The following is a 21,213-nucleotide window of genomic DNA, read 5'->3' as shown; positions in this document are numbered from 1 at the left end:
AACAATTAAGGTATAGTAACCTTTGCCTCTATTTATTGTAAATTATTTTATTTTGTATTTCAGATTCTGTTTGACCAAGCCCAAAGATCCATCAAGTTGCAACTTCAGACATTTGTTAAAGAGTAGGCACCTTTTTTTGTTGTTACCTTTTTGATCATTTAAGTAAGACCAAATGGTTAGACACAGCAGAAAAGATGAAAAATGTTAAATCTAAAAAATCTAATTGAAACTCGGAATGTTATACTACTTCTACATGAATGATGTGTCAGTAGGGAAAAACCAGAATAAATTTATTCTCATGGAATGTGTATCTCATAATAATCACTAACTAGACATTGATATATGCCCAAGAGTTGATGCTATGAACAGTGGTTTAGGCGAACATACTTATTCTGAGACACTACACTAAAATTAGATGTACAAGTGTTGGAACATATTGGTATATTGAGCAAAGTAGTGCCACATCATCTCATTTTTGGTGCATTAGTGTACATAAATCATGCAGAATTTTTTTCGGCTGGAAAATCAGTTGGAAACAGTTTTCATTGGCACTATTACAATGTTTCTTAGTAACAAGTATAAAATTCTTTATGGCCATACCCATGACCTTTGGCTGCTGGCTTGAGAGGGCCCTGCTGTAGATGTTTTTGAAAAGTAGAAAGATTAATGAGACGTGCATTGTGAAGTTGTCTAAGAGACAAGCGGTGAGCTGAACAATGCTCCTTCCTTACCTACTTGAACCTCAGTTTGCTGCTCAGATGTCCTGACTGGTCTTTTTAAAGGTATTGTCATGACCAAGTAAAAGGCCTTTCCTCAAAGTGGTCAGTGAGCTATGAATTTGTGTGTATACATAGCCCCCTTTTAATTAATGAGGTGATTCAATTTAAAAAATAACCCAGCAGACAAGCTTTAGTCTTGAACCAGATAAAAGTAAGTTTATGACCCTTTGAGTCAGCAGGTTATCAATGGCCTCTTTCTGTGCCAACAACTCGTACCTGCTTTGGTCAAAGTCTGTTTTTGCTGATATAAGAATGTAATTAAGATGCTTTTTATGTTCTAGCAAGATGAACCAGGACAACAGTTTCTGCGTTTTGAGATTTAGCTTTTTTTCCCTCTAAAACCTTAAATCTGCCCTTAATTCACAAATCGATTTGACAGAATCAAGGTTTGAACTGAGTTCAGTGTCTCCTCATTTTGCAGCTGCATTCTGTGATTCTATCCTAATGACATGGCTACTCCTTGTCCTGCTTCAGCACAGGCAGAGCTATTGAATTTAGTGCTAGCTGCTATTTACCCTTTCTCAATAATTTCTTTGGTGCAGTTTGATTTGGGAATGCAGTAGGTCCCTTTTCTGCCTCTTTCCACTATTACGACGCAGCTAATGATAAAGGCTGAATTGTTCAAATCCCAGAGGATAACTGTCATAACCCAGTTTTGCAATTTGTATGTTTTGAGATGCAGGCTTTGAGTTCAGTATTAATAAGACCACCGAGTCTCGAGGTTTTTTTTATAAAACTAAATTAAACATTTATTAATACAAGAAAGATTGTAAACACACACAGGTCTACATAATTACTACTATAGTAACTACAAAAATCCCCTAATTAATCTGATTCTCAGTTATACCCTCGGTAAGGCAACAGTAAAACTTAGATTTAACAGACCTCTGGCAAAGCACACCCTGGACAGTTGCATTCAAAATGAGTTTCTTCTATCTCTGGGTCCTTGCAGACAGACTTGAGGCTCACAGGCTGGAGGCATCTCTCACTTGTTGGATCTTAAAATGCCTCTGCCTTACAGACAATCTCCTTTATACATATCTTTCTCTTTGAATGTAAATTTTCCATTGTATCAACAAAAAGCTACTGCGGATGCTGGAAATCCAAAACAAAAACAGAATTACCTGGAAAAACTCAGCAGGTCTGGCAGCATCGGCGGAGAAGAATAGAGTCGACGTTTCGAGTCCTCACGACCCTTCAACAGAACTGAGTATAGTTAGGAGAGGGGTGAAATATAAGCTGGTTTAAGATGGGGGGGCGGGGGTGCGGTGGGGGAGAGAAGTTGAGGGTGGGGTGGTTGTAGGGACAAGCAAGCAGTGATAGGAGCAGATAATCAAAAGATGTCACAGACAAAAGGATCAAAGAGGTGTTGAAGGTGGTGATATTATCTGAGAAAATGTGCTAATTAAGAATGGATGGCAGGACACTCAAGGTACAGCTCTAGTGGGGGTGGGATGGAAAGACTGACAAGGTATTAGTTGTAGATTTAAAAATAATGGAAATAGGTGGGAAAAGAAAAATCTATATAAATTATTGAAAAAAACAAAAGGGAGGGGGAAGAAACGGGGTGGGGATGGGGGGAGGGAGTTTAAGATCTAAAGTTGTTGAATTCAATATTCAGCCCGGAAGGCTGTAAAGTGCCTAGTCGGAAGATGAGGTGCTGTTCCTCCAGTTTGCGTTGGGCTTCACTGGAACAATGCAGCAAGCCAAGGACAGACATGTGGGCAAGAGAGCAGGGTGGAGTGTTAAAATGGCAAGCGACAGGGAGGTTTGGGTATTTCTTGCGGACAGACCGCAGGTGTTCTGCAAAGCGGTCGCCCAGTTTGCGTTTGGTCTCTCCAATGCAGAGGAGACCGCATTGGGAGCAACGAATGCAGTAGACTAAGTGAGGGGAAATGCAAGTGAAATGCTGCTTCACTTGAAAGGAGTGTTTGGGCCCTTGGACGGTGAGGAGAGAGGAAGTGAAGGGGCAGGTGTTGCATCTTTGATCCTTTTGTCTGTGACATCTTTTGATTATCTGCTCCTATCACTGCTTGCTTGTCCCTACAACCACCCACCCTCAACTTCTCTCCCCCCCCGCCCCCCACCTTAAACCAGCTTAAATTTCACCCCTCTCCTAACTATACTCAGTTCTGTTGAAGGGTCGTGAGGACTCGAAACGTCGACTCTTTTCTTCTCCGCCGATGCTGCTAGATCTGCTAAGATTTTCCAGGTAATTCTGTTTTTGTTTTGGATTTCCAGCATCTGCAGTAGTTTTTTGTTTTTATCTCTGTGTTTAATTGACTGTCACCTCTCTTCAAGAAATGCCTTCTTTGAAGAAATATTGCTCTGTTCTCCGACAGGATTTCCGCCTGTCTCTTCTGCTTTGTTCACCTTCATTGTTTTCCATTTCTCTCCTGGTGTTTGACAAGGTGTTTACTAAAACCCGCTTTCACAGCCATATTTCCTTTCTCAGTGACTGTCTCCGTCTCCGACTCACCCCACGTGGATTTCAACTGAAATTCCATCCCTCTTGTTTCGAACCCACCCAGGATTATAGGTATCTCCAGAACATAAAATGTTTCTCGGACTGCTGTTCCCGTCGCATTCTGAGATCCACACTCAATGCCATGCGCCGCCATATGAACACACTCGACCTCTCCCTCCAGCAGCACCGCCACACCCTTTTTCAAAGCTGCGCGTGCCCCCAGTTTCATTTTATTCTTTGTCTCATCCGACGCCTCAACAAGAAACTTTTTCTCTTTCTCTCAAGTGCTAAGGAACGCAAGCTCCAACAACTCATCGACACCAACACCCATCTGGGACCCTCCACCCCTACTTGTCCCTCCGTCCCCACCCCATCTTCCAATCCCAGCCCCAGCCGCGTATTCACTATACCCACTGACCTTCCCCTCTCCGATGCTGAACATTCAGTGCTCAGCAAAGGACTTAGTTTCACACCCTTACGCCCTCATCTCAATGAATTTTGGGCTCGGCACGATGCTGAACTCTTCTTCTGCCGTCTTCGTCTCCGTGCTCACTTCTTTGGGCAGGAGTCCTCTCCCCGTTCAACGGATCCTTTTACCCACCTCCAATATTCTCCCTCCACCTGGACCCCTCCCTCTGGATTCTTACCTTCTCTTGATCTTTTCATTGAGAACTGTCAACGTGACATTAGCCGTCTCAATTTCTCTGCTCCTCTCACCCATTCTAATCTGTCTGTCTCTGAACTTACTGCACTCCATTCTCTCAGGTCCAACCCCAACATTGTCATCAAACCCGCTGACGAGGGTGGTGCTGTTGTTGTCTGGCGCACTGACCTCTACCTCGCGGAGGCTGAGCGTCAACTCGCAGACACTTCCTCCTACCTCTCCCTGGACCATGACCCCACCACTGGACATCAAGCCATTGTTTCCAGGATTGTCACTGACCCCATCTCCTCTGGAGATCTTCCTCCCACAGCTTCCAACCAGATAGTCGCCCAACCTCGGACGGCCCGCTTCTACCTCCTACCCAAAATCCACAAACAGAACTGTTCCGGCAGACCGATCGTGTCAGCCTGTTCCTGCCCCACGGAACTCATTTCTCGTTATCTTGACTCCCTTCTCTCTCCCCTTGTCCAGTCCCTTCCCACCTACATTCGTGATTCCTCTGACATCTTACGTCACATCAACAATTTCCAGTTCCCTGGCCCCAACCGCTTCCTCTTCACCATGGACGTCCAATCCCTCTACACCTCCATCCCCCACCAGGATGGTCTGAGGGCCCTTAGCTTCTTCCTTGAACAGAGGCCCGAACAATCCCCATCCACCACTACTCTCCTCAGTCTGGCTGAACTTGTTCTCACACTGAACAATTTCTCCTTTAACTCCTCCCACTTCCTCCAAATAAAAGGTGTGGCTATGGATACCCGCATGGGCCTCAGCTATGCCTGTCTCTTTATGGGGTATGTGGAACATTCCTTGTTCCAGTCCTACTCCGGCCCCCTCCCACAACTCTTTCTCCGGTACATCGATGATTACTTCGGTGCGGCTTCATGCTCTCGTCTGGACTTGGAAAAATTTATTAATTTTGCTTCCAATCTCCACCACTCCATCATTTTCACATGGTCCATCTCTGACACTTCCCTTCCCTTCCTTGACCTCTCTGTCTCAATTTCTGGTGATAGACTGTCCACCAATATCCATTACAAGCCTACTGACTCCCACAGCTACCTCGACTACAGCTGCTCACACCCCGCCTCCTGTAAGGACTCCATCCCATTCTCTCAGTTCCTTCGCCTCCGTCGCATCTGTTCTGATGACGCTACCTTCAAAAACAGTTCCTCTGACATGTCCTCCTTCTTCCTTAATCGAGGTTTTCCACCCACGGTCATTGACAGGGCCCTCAACCGTGTCCGGCCCATCTCCCGCACATCCGCCCTCACACCTTCTCCTCCCTCCCAGAAACATGATAGGGTCCTCCTTGTCCTCACTTATCACCCCACCAGCCTCTGCATTCAAAGGATCATCCTCCGCCATTTCCACCAACCCCAGCATGATGCCACTGCCAAACACATCTTCCCTTCACCCCCCCTGGCGGCATTCCGCAGGGATCGTTCCCTCCGGGACACCCTGATCCGCTCCTCCATCACCCCCTACTCCTCAACCCCCACCTATGGCACCTCCCCATGCCCACGCAGAAGATGCAACACCTGCCCCTTCACTTCCTCTCTCCTCACCGTCGAAGGGCCCAAACACTCCTTTCAAGTGAAGCAGCATTTCAATTGCATTTCCCCTAACTTAGTCTACTGCATTCGTTGCTCCCAATGCGTTCTCCTCTACATTGGAGAGACCAAACGCAAACTGGGCGACCGCTTTGCAGAACACCTGCGGTCTGTCTGCAAGAAATACCCAAACCTCCCTGTTGCTTGCCATTTTAACACTCCACCCTGCTCCCTTGCCCACATGTCTGTCCTTGGCTTGCTGCATTGTTCCAGTGAAGCCCAACGCAAACTAGAGGAACAGCACCTCATCTTCCGACTAGGCACTTTACAGCCTTCCGGGCTGAATATTGAATTCAACAACTTTAGATCTTAAACTCCCTACCCCCATCCCCACTCCATTTCTTCCCCCTCCCTTTTGTTTTTTTCAATAATTTATATAGATTTTTCTTTTCCCACCTATTTCCGTTATTTTTAAATCTACAACTAATACCTTGTCAGTCTTTCCACCCCACCCCCACTAGAGCTGTACCTTGAGTGTCCTGCCATCCATTCTTAATTAGCACATTTTCTCAGATAATATCACCACCTTCAACACCTCTTTGATCCTTTTGTCTGTGACATCTTTTGATTATCTGCTCCTATCACTGCTTGCTTGTCCCTACAGCCACCCCACCCTCAACTTCTCTCCCCCCACCCGCCCGCCCCCCACCTTAAACCAGCTTATATTTCACCCCTCTCCTAACTATACTCAGTTCTGTTGAAGGGTCGTGAGGACTCGAAACGTCGACTCTTTTCTTCTCCGCTGATGCTGCCAGACCTGCTGAGTTTTTCCAGGTAATTCTGTTTCCATTGTATCACTTGGCTTTTAACTTTACCTCTTCTAATAATAACATCCTTTTATCCCACCAATTTTATTAGTCAGCTGAAAAAAATAAACACATTGCTTGGCGTCTTCTAGCTAGGTGTAAGATTTCACCCACAGTCTTGAATGGTTTATTTTAACAAATGTAAATTTACAATTTTTACCTTCTACCCGCTTACGTTTATCTAATTACCATTTCAAAACTACTATGCATCAAAGCACCCAGACTAGCTGGCTGTAATCCAGTTAAGACTAACACACACCCACAGACACACACACACACACACACCCCCACACCACCCCTCTCTTTCCCCCCCCCCCCCCCCCCCCCCCCAAATTAGAACTATTTTAAAATAGTTTTCAATAGCATTATTATATCTTCCTGACTCCTCTTACTGTGCTTGGCTTCAGCCCTTTTAACGCAAGTCCTAGGCCCAATCATCTTCAGCTGCTCCATGAATGACCTTCCTTTCAACATAGGGCCAGAAGTGGGGATGTTCACTGATGATTGCAAAATGTTCAGCACCATTCGCAACTCTTCAGATACTGAAGCAGTCCATGTCCAAATGCAGCAAGACCTGGATGATATCCAGGCTTGGGCTGAGAAGTGGTAAGTGACCATCTCCAACAAGAGAGAATCTAACCATCACCCCTTGACATTCAATGGCATTACCATTGCTGAGCCCCTGACTATCAACATCCTTGTGGGGGGTTACCATTGACCAGAAACTGAACTGGACTAGCCAAATAAATATTGTGGCTACAAGAGCAGGTCAGAGGCACGGAACCCTGCGGTGAGTAACTCAACTCATCACTCCCCAAACCTGTCCACCATCTACAAGGCACAAGTCAAGAGTGTGATGGAATACCCTCCACTTACCTGGATGAGTGCAGCTCCAACAACGCTCAAAGCTTGATACTATCCAGGACAAGCTTGTTTGATTGGCGTCCCATCCACAAACATTCAAACCCTCCACCACCAACGCACAGTACAAGATAGACTGCAGGATCTCACTAAAGCTCCTTAGGCAGTACCTTCCAAGCCAACATCCACTGCCATCTAGAAGGACAAGGACAGCAGACACATGGGAACACTGTCACATGTATGTTCCCTTCCATGCCACTCACCATCCTGACTTGGAACTATATTGCTGTTCTTTCATTGTTGCTGGGTCAAAATCCTGGAATTTCCTCCAAAACAGCACTGTGGGTGTACCTATATCACATGGACTGCAGCGTTTCAAGGCAGCAGCTCACCACCATCTTCTTGAGGGCAATTAGGGATGGGCAGTAAATGCTGACCTAGCCAGCAACACCCACATCCCCAGGAACGAATAAAAAAAATGACTTCTCTACAGTTCTTGACCAAGTGGGGCATCTTGCTCAGTCTTTTGACCTGTTAGTAGGTTAACGTGGTCCCTGCTTAATTCTGTGGGCTCCTGCTTAGCCACTTCAACCTCCATGGGTTGTATTACCCCATGTAGGGCTTCTGAAACCTGTTCAGCTGTCTGTAACTTCACAGATTCCTGTTGCTGAAAGTGTTTAGTTCACTGAGCTTTTCTGGTAGTTTTTTGAGTTTTGAGGAGTAACACCTTCCAGCCTGCAAAGTCATTCCCTAGCAGAAGGTTGGCCTCTTGATGGGCAAGCTTGAGATTACACCTATCGCCATTAGCCCAGTAGCAAGTTCACTCTTTAAGTAAATTTTCATCATTGGTACCTCAACACCTTCTCCAGTTAGTCCTTTGACTGTCACTCTGTAATTTGTCCTGCTTCTGCTTGGGAAACCTTCAATTCTCCCTGCTAGCAGTGTCTGTAAACATCCAGTATCCTGGAGAATGTTAATCTCCTTTCCTAGTTCTTTGGAACCACAAGGGGCCATCTCCCCATTACACACACAATCCTGATAGTTTGCTGTGCCTTCCTTTGCATTTGCATATAGGGTTACGATTTTAGTGATCATGGATATGAACTGCGTTGGAATACTGTCTGTGGCTTTCTTCACATGCCAGCTGTGGTCCTTTTTATATGGTATTTGCCACAATAAAAACAGGCAGGGTACAGTCCTACAGCTCTAACTTCTTCCCAGCCTTGAAAAGAAGAAATGTAGGGGTTTTCCTAATTTTCCCCATTCTCTTTGCCGTGAGGATCTATTTCCTTTTCCTCTGTGTCCCTCTTATCTTTTCCCTGCTGATAGAAACCATTTGACCCATGCCTACTGTGATTCAGAGGTCTGTAAGTCAATTCATAATCCTTGGCCTTCATGGCAGCTGCCCTTGCTGAGGGTAACCTTTCGTTCCTCAGGGTACATTTTAATATCATAAGGGAGACAATTTTTGAACTTCTCTAACAATGCCAATTATCTTATTCCATTGTAAGTACACTATCTTTAAAGCATGCACCCAATCTGTTTGACTCTTTCAGATTCTAGGTATGTTGGTGTGAGTATTTTATGGGAATTTCAGAATTGCTGACAATATGCCTCCGGCATGAGTTCATAAGCATTCAGGATTGCATCCTTAGTCTATTTGTAATCAGCAGTCACTTCAGGGGCCAATGTGGAGCAGATCTCTTGGACTTTTCCTGTTAGCTGATCCTGGATCACCAGTGTCTACACTTCTGGGGTAAATGTAGCTGATCTGCTACTTTTTTGAAAGCAGTAAAGAAGGATTCTTCATCTCCCTCTTCGAGTTTGGGAACAAATTCGGAGCATTTAAGAGTCTTGAGGCCTGTTTTGGGGTTACTATTAGGGCTATCACTAGGCAGAGTGAGATTTCCCCTAGCAGCTTCAAGCTGCTTTTGGTCTTTATCTCTCTGCACTTTAAGCTCCAATTCCAACTTCTGTAGCTGGAAATTACATTCTGCCCTTTCCTTCTGGGCTTGTCTTCCATTTCTGTCTGAGCTTGTCTTTCTAACTGAAATTTACTTGGATAAAAGTAATAAACTTAATAACTAAAATACAGATACAAAGATTAAAAGCATATTAAGATTAAAAAAATACTTTGAGATTTCAAATCAGTCTCTGACATATTGTTGCTGGCCTGTTGCTTGAGGTCCTTCATTCCAAAGTGAAGGAGTTGAAACCTGAGGTTCGTTTTAGCAGATGTCTTCTGCAGTTGATTATTAGGAGGTTTGCTTTTTCTGGTGGATTCAGCAGGTTTTTTTGGAGATAGAGAAGGTTTCCTATTCCTCACTAAATCAGTGGCTCTGGCACTTGCAGATTGCCTGGATTATTTTGGGAGGACAGCAGTTAATTTCTTTATACCTTCCTCCTTGTCCTCCATTGGCCAAGAACCCCCTCGTAATGTTGCTTGAGTTATCCTGAGGGTTCTGCACCCAAAATGGCTGTTCTCAACCTGTCTTTATGACAACAGAACCAAATGGCTACTACGTTAATTTCGATGAAGCATTGTTCCACCAGGCAAAGAACTTAATTATGTTTTTTGTTTATTCATTCAAGGGATGTGGGCGTCGCTGGCTAGGCCAGCATTTATTGCCCACCCTTATTGCCCTTGTTCAGAGGGCATTCAAGAGTCAACCACATTGCTGTGGATCTGGAGTCACATATAGGCCAGACCAAGTAAGAACAGCAGATTTCCTTCCCTGAAGGACATGAGTGAGATGGGTTTTTACAACAATCGACAATGGTTTCATGGTCATCCTTAGACTTTTAATTCCAGATTTTTATTGGATTCAAATTCCACCATCTGCCATGCTGGGATTCGAACCTAGGGCATTACCCTGGGTCTCTGGATTACTAGTCCAGCGACATAACCACTATCTGGCATTGTCTCCCCCATTGCCTCCCCCCCCCCACCTATTGAGGTTCTTTGAAGCCCCTTCCTGTCTCTTGTTCCCTCAGAAGTAAAAGGGTTTTTCACACCTGTTAGAATTTAATGGACATCCTTGGAGGGGTCTTTGCATTTTTAATAACGACTGGCCAGCTGTAGAGATATGAGCCTGATGAGGTTTGAATAAATCCTGGAAGGTGCCATGTTGTTTGTCCAGACTTGCATTTTGTTAGATTGATTCTTTTAAACTCAATTAAAGATTTGAAAACAGAAAGGTACCTTTAAAACAGTTGTCCTTAAAATCTGTTATATCATAGTTACATGTTTGAAACAGTATTAATTTTCATGCACTTCAGCCTGTTTACACAGGATTTACTCCACTGAGCATGTAAATATGCTGACATAGGCAACCCTTTTGTAAGCATCTCTCTTGACCACTAGTGTCTTTTCCAATTGGCATAATAGTGACGCAACTCACAAGAAGGAAATTAAAATAGTTGATTTCAAATGCTTTCAGTGAATTTTATCGACAGAAACATTGAAGTTTACAACATGGTGGTGTATGCAGCTTATTGACTGTGTTTACTCTTTGTTAGAGTAATCTGAAACTACTAGTCAAGTTTCCCTGCTTTTTCACTGTAGCCATGTATTTTTGTCTTCAAATATTTGTCTACTGTACCATTAAAAATTGTAATTTCTTCCTCAACCACTCCTAGCAAAGCATTCATTGCTCTAGCACCTCCTAAGCTTTTGATAATGATTTTAAATTGATGATTCTCCTTCACTGACTCCTCAACAAGAGGAAATGCAGTGAAAAATGTACAAATGGACATCTGCAAAAAATTGGACACTATTTATGGTCCTAAATATCTTGCATTGTTATAGTTATTGGCTGCATCTTGAAATCATGAAAAAACATAAATTGTGAACAATGGATGGCCTGCAATACGTTAAATCTATTTACAAATTAAAACACATGGCATGCAATTAAGTACGAAGCAGTAGACGAAAAATTGTTTTTTGAGTAATGGAGATCTTTTTACCCAGTAAGTTTTCTGGAAAAGAAACTTCTCTACCTCTGTAATTGGCAACTTTCACAGCTATTTCTTGGGGATCGATGGGATTCTCTGCACTGAGGATGCTGGTTGAAGATTACATAAAAGCTGGGAACTGCCAGGAGATGTGGGGGAGGAATTATAGAGGTAGCCTGAAATCGCCAGGGGCTTAAATTGGGGAAAGACAAGCAATGAGGTTTGCGGACAGATAAGAAATGGAGACTTGGAGGGAAAGATTGTAAATGGAGACTAGGGAGTAGGGGGGAGTGGAGGGAGAGATGGGAATGGGAGTTTGGTGGGCAGGGGGTGGATATGCAGTGTGAGGTAGAAAGTATTTTCCCTTCTTTGTCTGTGCACAAGTGGCCTGCTGGTTCTTGGAACTTCTGTCTCAAAATTACAAGTAACAATTCTCAACTACAGGGGATCAAAATTTTATCTGGCAAATCCAGTGACATTTGTAGAAGTTAAATGATCTGAAGTCATGTCAGATGTCATGCAGCCATTCCTCCAAGAATGTCTCCAACCAGGGTTGGCAGCTCTACATCAAGTACTGATGAGTTGCTAACAGCTAACCCACCTCCCAACACTTCAGATGTTAGCAGTTGCAGTAGACAGAAAGAATGGTCCCAGAGGGCAAAAAGGAATGAACTTTGCAGGAGATGTAACCTATCCTGGAATATTGGCTTATCTGATTTACTGTACATCAGTGGCCATTTTGAAAATAAGGACGCCTGCAAATAAAGGATACACAATGCAAGTTCCTTAGTTGTCCCTAATGTATAGGTTCCACTGTAGTATTTCCCGTATTCACCCTTTTGAAACTCTTCATCATTTTTAAAGAGGTGTGTGAAATTCCATCTGGCCTCTCTCCTCCAGTGGAAATAAGTCCCAGCAGCTCAAGTTTATATGCATAATGTAATTTCTAATTCTTGGTATGCACCAGGTGAATGAACATTGTGTACTGTCAATAGTTTTAATGTATTTTCCATGATGGTTGTCCAAATTGCTCAGAGTATCCTGATCAATGTCGTGTTCAAGTTTACCATTATCTCTCAGGAGCTATGTTCTTCCCATTTGGTTTTTTAAAATTTAATTTACCTATGCTTGTATTCTTTTTCTTAAAAGGTATTTTCTTCCATACTGTTTCATTGAGTTTATATTCACATTTCTTGTTTTTCCTCTCCCAGTCTATTAGCTTATTTTGCATTAAGTTGATTTAAAAAAATCAATTACTATCTTTAAAGTGGTAATTGAAAATTGCATTTTTAATTCAGGACTTAATTCCTTAATGTATTTGAAGCCCCTTTTGATTCTAGCGAGAATTTGTGAAGAAATTACATCTGAAAGGCCCTATATTTGTTTAAGTAGGTAGGTGGATTGTATGTGTTCCAGTTGCAGTGAAAAATATTTTAACACCACAACAACAGATGATTAGGTGATCATTTATCTCATTGCTGTTTGTGGTACATTGTGTGCATATTCTTTCTATTTATCTTTTTCAGCGATCTTAGAAAATTTAAAGATGCAAAAAAACAGTTTGACAAAGTCAGTGAAGAGAAAGAAAATGCATTAGTCAAAAATGCTCAAGTTCAAAGAAATAAGCAGCATGAAATGGAAGAGGCTACAAACATCCTAACAGCAACACGCAAATGCTTTCGCCATATAGCACTGGACTATGTTCTGCAGGTATAATTTCTTACCTAATATTGAGGCTTTGACTTATTGAAGTATCTAATTTATTTACATTTATTCAAAACTGAGATACTAATTTTTTTTCTTCATTGCAATCTTACTAAGATAACAAAAAATATACAATGCACTGAAACTTAGAAAAATTACACCACAGAATCACAGAATTTTAATGGCACAGAAGGAGGTCATTCGGCCCATCGTGTCTGCACCGGCTCTCCAAATGAGCATTATGACCTAGTGCCATTGCCCTGCCTTTTCCTCGTACCCCTGCACATTGTTTCTATTCAAATAATCATCTAATGCCCTCTTGAATGCCTCGATTGAACCTGCCTCCACCACACTTCCAGGCAGTGCATTCTAGACCGAACCATTCGTGTAAAAAAACAAACATTACACCCTTGTTCAAAAAAAGGTTGTAGGGATAAGCCCAGCAATTACAGACAAGTCAGTTTAACTTCATTGGTGGGCAGGATTCTAGAAACAATTATTCAGGATAGAATTAGTAGTCACATGGAAAAAAAAACAGGTTGATAAGGAAGAGCCAGCATGGATTTCTAAAGGGGAAATCGTGTTTATCTAACTTGCTGGAGCTTTTTGAAGAGGTAACAGAAAAGGTCGATGAGGGTAATGCGTTTGATGTGGTGTACATGGACTTTCAAAAGGCATTTGATACAGCGCCACTCAACTGACTTGTGAGAAAAGTTATTGCTCATGGAATTAAAGGAACAATAGCAATGTGGATACAAAATTGGCTGGAAAATAGGAAGCAGAGAGTAATGGTCAATGGATATTTTTCGGGCTGGAGGAAGGTTTGTAGTGGAGTTCCCCAGGGGTTGGTATTGGGATCCTTGCTTTTCTGGATATAAATGATCTAGATCTTAGTGTGCAGGGGACGATTTCAAAGTTTGCGGATGATACGAAGCTTGGGAGTGTTGTAAACTGCAAGGAAGACGGTGTAGAACTTCAAAAGGACAGACAAGTTGGTAGAATGGACAGGTAGGTGGCAGATGAAGTTCAATGTGGAGAAGTGTGAGGTGATGCATTTTGGTAGGAAGAACGTGGATAGATAATATTAAATAAGAGTGAAATTTTGGAGGAGGTGCAGGAGTTGAAAGACCTAGGTGTATATGTGCATAGATCATTGAAGGTGTCAGGACAGATGGAGAGAGCAGCTAATAAAGCATATAGTATCCTGGGCTTTATTTATAGGGGCATAGAGTACAAGAGCAAGGAGCTAACGCTGAATTTATATACCATTCGCAGCATATTTTGTTTGAATTAAAAATCAGTTGTGTTGCAAATATTGAAATGCAAATTGATCATTAACATCCCAACTGAATATGGTCTGCTGTCTACCTACGCATTTCTGTGTGCGCAATATGGAAAATAGAGAGGGGAGGGTCCTTCATCCACCAAAAAAATGCTGCTTTGTTTTGTGCATTCTGGTATTTCTATCAATTTCTTCAAACGGTGAGTTAAAATATTAGGTAGATTGCTAGAATCCACAAACTATAAACCCCCAAAAGAGTTTTCTAATCTGAAATTGAATTGACCTATTTGGACTTTTAACTATATACAGGACAAGGCTTAGCTTCACACACAACCATCTGTCAGTAAGCTCTGTTGTCATGTGATCTTATATCACTGATGATGTAGATTATTTACATATTTAACATTAACCCTTTACACTACATCTCCCCCACAAGTCTCTAACTATGTTCAATACAATATTTACATTATCCTACATCTCTCTCTCTCTCTCTCTCTCTCTCTCTCTCTCTCTCTCTCTCTCTCTCTCTCTCTCCCCCCCCCCCAAACGTCTCTGCCTTCATCCCTGGTTTACAGAGATAACCGTTGTGGTGGCCTGACCAATCCCCCCGATGTTGATAAAAGCAAAATACTGCGGATGTTGTAAATCTGAAGCAAAAACAAAAATATCTGGAAAAACTCAGCAGGTCTGACAGCATCTGCGGAGAGGAATACAGTTGATGTTTCGAGTCCGTATGACTCTTCATCAGAACTAAAGAAATAGAGAAATGAGGTGAAATATAAGCTGGTAGAGCAGGGTGGGACAAGTAGAGCTGGATAAGGGGCCAGTGATAGGTGGAGGCAAACCATTGTCAACATCCCTTTGTCCTTTTGTCTATGACATCTTCGGCAATCTTTTCTTTGCCTCCACCTATCACAGGCCCCCTATCCAGCTCTACCTGTCCCAGCCCCCTCTACCAGCATTTCTCTATTTCCTTCATTCTGATGGAGTCATATAGACTCGAAACGTCAACTGTATTCCTCTCCGCAGATGCTGTCAGATCTGCTGAGTTTTTCTAGGTATTTTTGTTTTTGCCCCAGATGTTGATCTCGGCTCTTTCGGAGGATGTATAGGATTCAAGTTCTGTGTTCTTGCGCAAACTCTGTACAGTAGTATGTGAATCATCAGAGAATACCAGATTGCCGTCATCTTACTGATCATCTGGGTCCATTCTATTAAAGGTTGTCTTGTACGTATGAGTGCGCTTCTGTTCCTTCTCAATTCCATTTTCAATCTCCACAAGGTAAGATCACGGATGTAGTGTTTTTGCCAAAGACCTGGCCTTTGTGATTTTGGTCAACAAATCCATACTGACTCCCCTGCCTGGAATTCTAGTAAGTCATGTACGCTATGGCGTTGATTAATGTTTCTGATTTGATTTGCACGATACTCATCCACCTCTTCCCTTATTCTCTCTACATCTGCTGCCTTGAGGCATAGCGTAAGTGTGTGCGGAAGAACGGGAAGCTGAGTCTGCAGCCATCTTCCCATTAGAAATTCGTTTGGAGCCAGACCATTCTGGAGTGGTGTGGAATGGTAGCTCAACAGTACCAAATTGATAATTTTTCTTCAACAAAGCCTTTACAATCTTTACCCCCTTTATGGCGCCTCCATTAGCTCGTCGGTATCTGGGTGAGTTAGTCATGTGGATAAACCCGTAGGCTTCTGTAAACTGCTTAAAACATTCATTCACAAACTATGGACCTTTGCCTGAAATGACTAGGTCTGGAATGCTGTGCTTCGCAAAGGTTTTTAGTAATGTAATGACAGCTTCTGAAATGGGACAATGCAGACATTTGGCGTCAATCCATCTGGATTAATAGTCAACAGCTATGAGAAACGTCTTCCCTTTGAGCGCATAAAGAACCATTCTGAGTCATTCTCAAGGTCTGGACGGAAATGAGGATACCGTCAGTGGTTCTTTTTGCTCCCAGCGATGGATCGCACAGGTCATTTCTTCTAAAGATTTTGAGACCTCTGTCCACCAAACAGAATTTTGCACTCTGACATGACACTTTGTTACCCCCTGGTGCATTCCCTGAAGGATCTCGAGTCTGAGGACTCTAGCATGATCAATCTTTCATCATAAATCAGCAAATCATCCACGACACTGAAGTGCCTTCATTGCTTGGAGTATTGCTTCAGGATGAGATGATTTGGAATGTATTCTGGCTATCATTTAATGTAGTACTCCCAAATTGGAGCACATTTCTTCTTCTGCTTTTTGTGCCTTTCAATTTTCTTTTAGCCTCTGTGTTGCTGCTGGCGGAAATTTTGTGGTCATTGAAGTACAGGACTCCACATTTGACAAAATTTATGCTCTCTTGTTCAGGCTTTTCAACAGGAATATGTGGTAATGCATCCGCTGTAATTTGTTGTTTTGCTTGGATGTACTTGTTGTAAATAAGTTTGGAAATTCTGTGCTGAATTCTTTCGGTTGGTATTGGCTGCCCAATTCTTCTACTTTATAGATGAGTTGCTGATCTGTGCAAGTCTTTCTGCTTAATAGTGAACCACTCTTGGTTTTGGAACATGTACAAAGTTTTAGTGATTTCTCTTCCTTGTTACTGAAGTGTAGCAGTCAATTGTCCCTTGACCTCAAGTTGAATGCCTCCTGGAAGGTGGAGTGGTATGGTCAATGGCGTAGGAAGCCTTCTTTAGCCATTGTTCTGTGTCTGAAAGAACTGAAACTCCTGCTCCAGTGCCTAATTTGAAGTTTCTATTATGTCCATTGATTATAATGTCTGTGCTCCAATAGTTCCTATTAGATCTTATAATTTCTCCCAAGAATAACAGGTCCTTTGCACCTTCAGTTCCTTGAATGCTGCATGCTTTAATTGTTTTCCCTTTAAATTTCTGAGTTGGGAACTTTTTGCTGCGGCATACCGCTTTAAAAACTCCTCCTCTCTTATAGGAATGGCACTTCGCATTTTTGGGACATTCTTTATGCCGATGTAGCGTTTTCCTGCCATAGCAAGAACGCTGAATAACACAGTGATGGTGTCTACCACTCTCCTTATTTTTGACACGGTGCGCTGCTACCTCTGTGCACTACCAGTTGTTTCTCTCCACGAAATCTCCAAGTCACCTCGAATAAAAACACGATTTTACTTTCTCCCTTCTGCCTGCCTTGTTAACTGCACAGCCTTTTGGGAATGTTAAATCTTCCCTCGACTGTAGAAAATTTGATAGTCTCCTCTAAGACTCCTAAAACTGTGTGATCCTGAATTAATTCGTCTTTCGAGGTTCTGTATTCACAATTCTCAGCTAGTCGACCTAAATCGTCAATGAAGGAATCTACATTCTCTCCTAGTCTTTAGGTGCATTTATTGAACTTTGCCCTTTCTATTATTGTGTTCCTTCTAAGGCTGAAACATTTACCAAAAGCTTTTGTAACATCCTTATATCTTCACCATTTCTTAATTTCTGACCAATCTGTCATCTGCACTCCTGCTTATGGTGTAGAGAAGTATACTGACCTATTCCTTGCTGGGCTTTTCTGCTAGTTCTGAAGCAGTTCTGTACCTGGTAAACCCATGATGCCAGTTCTGCCACTTCTCAGCTTGACCCGGGCCTTCCGCGTATTCAAAGCACTCTGCTAAGGGTAAGATTTTCTCCATTGATTTTTTTCACTCTAGCCTTTCTTGAAGTTCTTTTGGCGTTTTTCCCGTGCTGTCTTTTTCTCGCAGTCATTTTGCTTGTTGCTTTTTCAGTTGCTGGGCTTTTTTCCTTCTGTCGTCAGTCTTGGGATTTTTACTCAGTGCTTTTGTCTTTATTGCTGTCATCATCTGTTATCAATGTTGTGGGCTTTAGCTTATGTTGTCCTTGGTCAGGATCAATAGAGAATGCTGGAAGCAAGGCTATTGATAAACTTTACCTTTTATTTACCATTCTTCTATCTGTATACAGGACAAAGCTTAACACAAGGCTACATACAGAACCATCCCTCAGTGCATTCTGTTGTCACCTGATCTTACATCACTGATGATATACTGTCTACTTACATATTTAACATTAACCCTTTGCACTACAGAACCCACTTAAACTTTCATGCAAGTTTGCCTTGACTGTTAAATTTGTCCTGAGATGCTTCAAAGGCACAAAATCATCCTTGAATTAATGTTGAAGGTTTATGTTTTGGCATTTGAGCATAAAAGCAGTTAATTAACACGGAATAAAAGTTGTTGTTTCCATGCAAGATCTTGTATTGTGTCTCTGATTTTTATATTCACCCTCCTTATGAAAAGTGGCAATTATTCCCACTTCAAATCCTTTCAGTCAACAAATATTCTGTTTCTAATTTCTTTTGTACATACATAATACAAACACATAAAGCTGTGGTATTTTACAATAGAATCGCCAACAAAAATAAATCGAGGAAACCACCAGTCAACAGTTCTGCTCCCTTAATCACAGGAATTAAACAACAGTATAGTTGTGCTTCTTAGTTGTGGCCTTATGAATTTTTTGCCCTAGAAAGATAAATTATGACACTGGATAGCAACGTAAGGAAGGGAAGGTGGTGTCGGGGTGATTGAGGGTAGATGCGTTTGGTGGTGGCATCACATTGGAGGTGGTGGAAATGGCGGAGGATGGTCCATTGAATATGGAGGCTAATGGGAATGGAGGGTGAAGTCAAGGGGAACCTTATCATAGTTTTGAGAATGTTATGGTATGGCTGATGGTGAATGCCGAGCTGCTCAAATCAGAGAAAAACTTGAAACAGCTGCCAGAACGGTTTGTGCAATTTGTATAATATGAGGAGAGGTTTTGAAATCAGGAAATGATGACCTCGACTATTTGTGATGATTTTATAGTAGAGTAAATGTTTATTAAAAGAATAAAGCAAAAAAAAAACACTATTATACAGACACAAAAATGGCTTTACACAGTAAACAATACTTTAAAACAGTTCCACAAGGTGTGATCTTAACTACCCTCAGAGCTAACTTTCCTCTTTTCTTTTCAGCAGCTCTCCTTATAGATTCTAAAATCTATAGAATTCCAGTAATTTTTACCACAGTGCCTTTTGCCTTGGGGTGTCCTCTGAGGCTGACAGCAACTGATTCTCCCAGCCTGGCCTTGTTCACACTGTCTCTTGGGAGTTCTGACCAGCTATCCTGCTGTCTTCTGGGAGATCTGACCAGCTACCCTCCTGTCTTCTGGCAGATCTGACCGGCTACCCCCACCTGGGCATCAGTATTTCCTTAAATGCAATCCTTCCCTTTGATCTCTCTATTGCCTCAACCAGTCTCTTCAGAAATGATTTCTTCCCAGAATTGATTAAACTCATTTCGTTACCCTAGCTCTTAGACTTGTAAAAACAACTTACCCTATCTTTTCCTTACTTACACCTTTTACAACTTGCATATATCCCCCTCTGAACTAAAACAACTCAATTCAAAAACACTCCTGTTATTGCTTTATGTAAAACTCTGAAGCTCCTATTAGTTTATTAACGTATCAAAACCACTTCTCACTGTTGGTTTTAGATTTGTGCAGTGCCTCTGGCTCTTACTCCAATTACCCCAACTGCCTGTCTTCCAGTACATAAGAAAAACGACAGTAATTTTAGCAGATGAAAAATATTATAATTTCTTGTTTTATTGACACAACACCCCCCCCCCCACTTTTTTTTTAGAAAATGAACCGTCACAATTCACAATGGCAAGTTCATTTTCTCAACCTTTTCCTATGAATTACAACTTATCTCTATACACTATTACATTATAATATGCAGGCATTAACATCATACACGCAAGGTTTCAGTAAAAATAGAGTCCATTTCAGTCCTTTTTCCCAGGTTTCACATGTCCAATCTTCTTTATGCCTTAAACCCTTGATAATGCACCCGCAATTAGGTTTTCTCATCCAGCGACATGCATAATTTGCAAGTTAAATGGTTGTAACAACAGACTCCATCTAAACAGTCGAGCCTTCCAGTTTCAAAACTTTTCCAAAAATCTTAACGGGTTATGGTCAGTTTATACAACTGTTTCCAATGAATTATTGGTAACATAAATTCAAAATGTTGCAATGCCAGTTTAATGCAAACTCAGTGTTTCCTTTCTCAACAGTGGAGTATTTCTATTAATAGATATTTAACTTCTTTGAAAAATATCACACAGGCTTTTCAATACCTGTGTCGCCTTCCTGCAACAATACCCACATCACATGCATCAACAGCCAATTTAAACTGCTTGGCATAATTCGGTGTCGCTAAAACAGACCCTGTTGTCAACACAGTTTTCAGAGTTTTGAATGCATTTTGGCACTCTGATGTCCAGTTAAACTTCTTGTTCTTTTTTAAGAGTTCAGTCAATGGAGCAACCACACTGCTAAAATTTGGCATGAAGTTCCTGTAAAAACCCATCATGCCCAGAAATCATAAAACTTCCTTTTTTGTTGAAGACACTGGGAACTCCTTAATCACCTTTATTTTTGCATCTTGTGGGCCAATCTTACCATGTCCAATAGTATGGCCTAAATATGTGACCTGTGCTTTCACAACTTCACTCAGCCAAGTTCATCACCAAATTAGCTTCCTGCAGACGATCGAATAGTTCTCCCAGATGCTGTAAGGCTCCTCCCATGTTTGACTGAATACTACCAAATCATCAAAGTACACAGCACGGTGACTCAATCCAGCAATAACCTTATTTGTTAGTCTCTGAAAGGTTGCTGGTGCACCTTTCATACCAAACAGCATGACTTTGAACTAATAGAGCCCACCTGGTGTTACAAAAGCTGAAACCTCTTTCGCCCTTTCCAATAGAGGTACTTACCAATACCTTTCAGCAAGACAATCTTTGTAATGAACTTTGATTGTCCCACTTTCTCAATGCAATTTTCCAAATGTGAAAGTATGGTATGAATCCACTTTCGTCACTGCATTCACCTTTTGATAAACCACACACAATCTGCATGTTCCATCTGGCTTTGGTACCATAGGTGAACTCCCAATTGCTGCAACTCAACTCAATAATGTCATTTTTCAGCATAAATACAATTTATTTTTGCACTTCTGATAATTTTACTGGATTC

At 41.9% G+C, this 21,213-nt stretch overlaps 1 protein-coding gene across 5 annotated transcripts in view; it reads left to right on the top strand.

The window, feature by feature from the left end:
* LOC144693831 (arf-GAP with coiled-coil, ANK repeat and PH domain-containing protein 2-like) overlaps nucleotides 1-21,213 on the top strand; it is a 197,425-nt gene that overhangs the window by 74,580 nt on the left and 101,632 nt on the right. For all 5 annotated transcript variants that reach the window (XM_078563905.1, XM_078563904.1, XM_078563908.1 and 2 more), the window contains 2 exons: nucleotides 64-122; nucleotides 12,671-12,854. In XM_078563905.1, the coding sequence (XP_078420031.1) occupies nucleotides 64-122; nucleotides 12,671-12,854 (243 nt within the window). The remainder of the gene's footprint in view (nucleotides 1-63; nucleotides 123-12,670; nucleotides 12,855-21,213) is intronic.

The sequence above is a fragment of the Cetorhinus maximus genome, chromosome 19 (assembly GCF_964194155.1).
Source record: "Cetorhinus maximus chromosome 19, sCetMax3.hap1.1, whole genome shotgun sequence".
Taxonomy (NCBI): domain Eukaryota; kingdom Metazoa; phylum Chordata; class Chondrichthyes; order Lamniformes; family Cetorhinidae; genus Cetorhinus; species Cetorhinus maximus.
The sequence above is the reverse complement of the archived record's forward strand: the minus strand, read 5'-3'. Positions and strand labels throughout refer to the sequence as shown.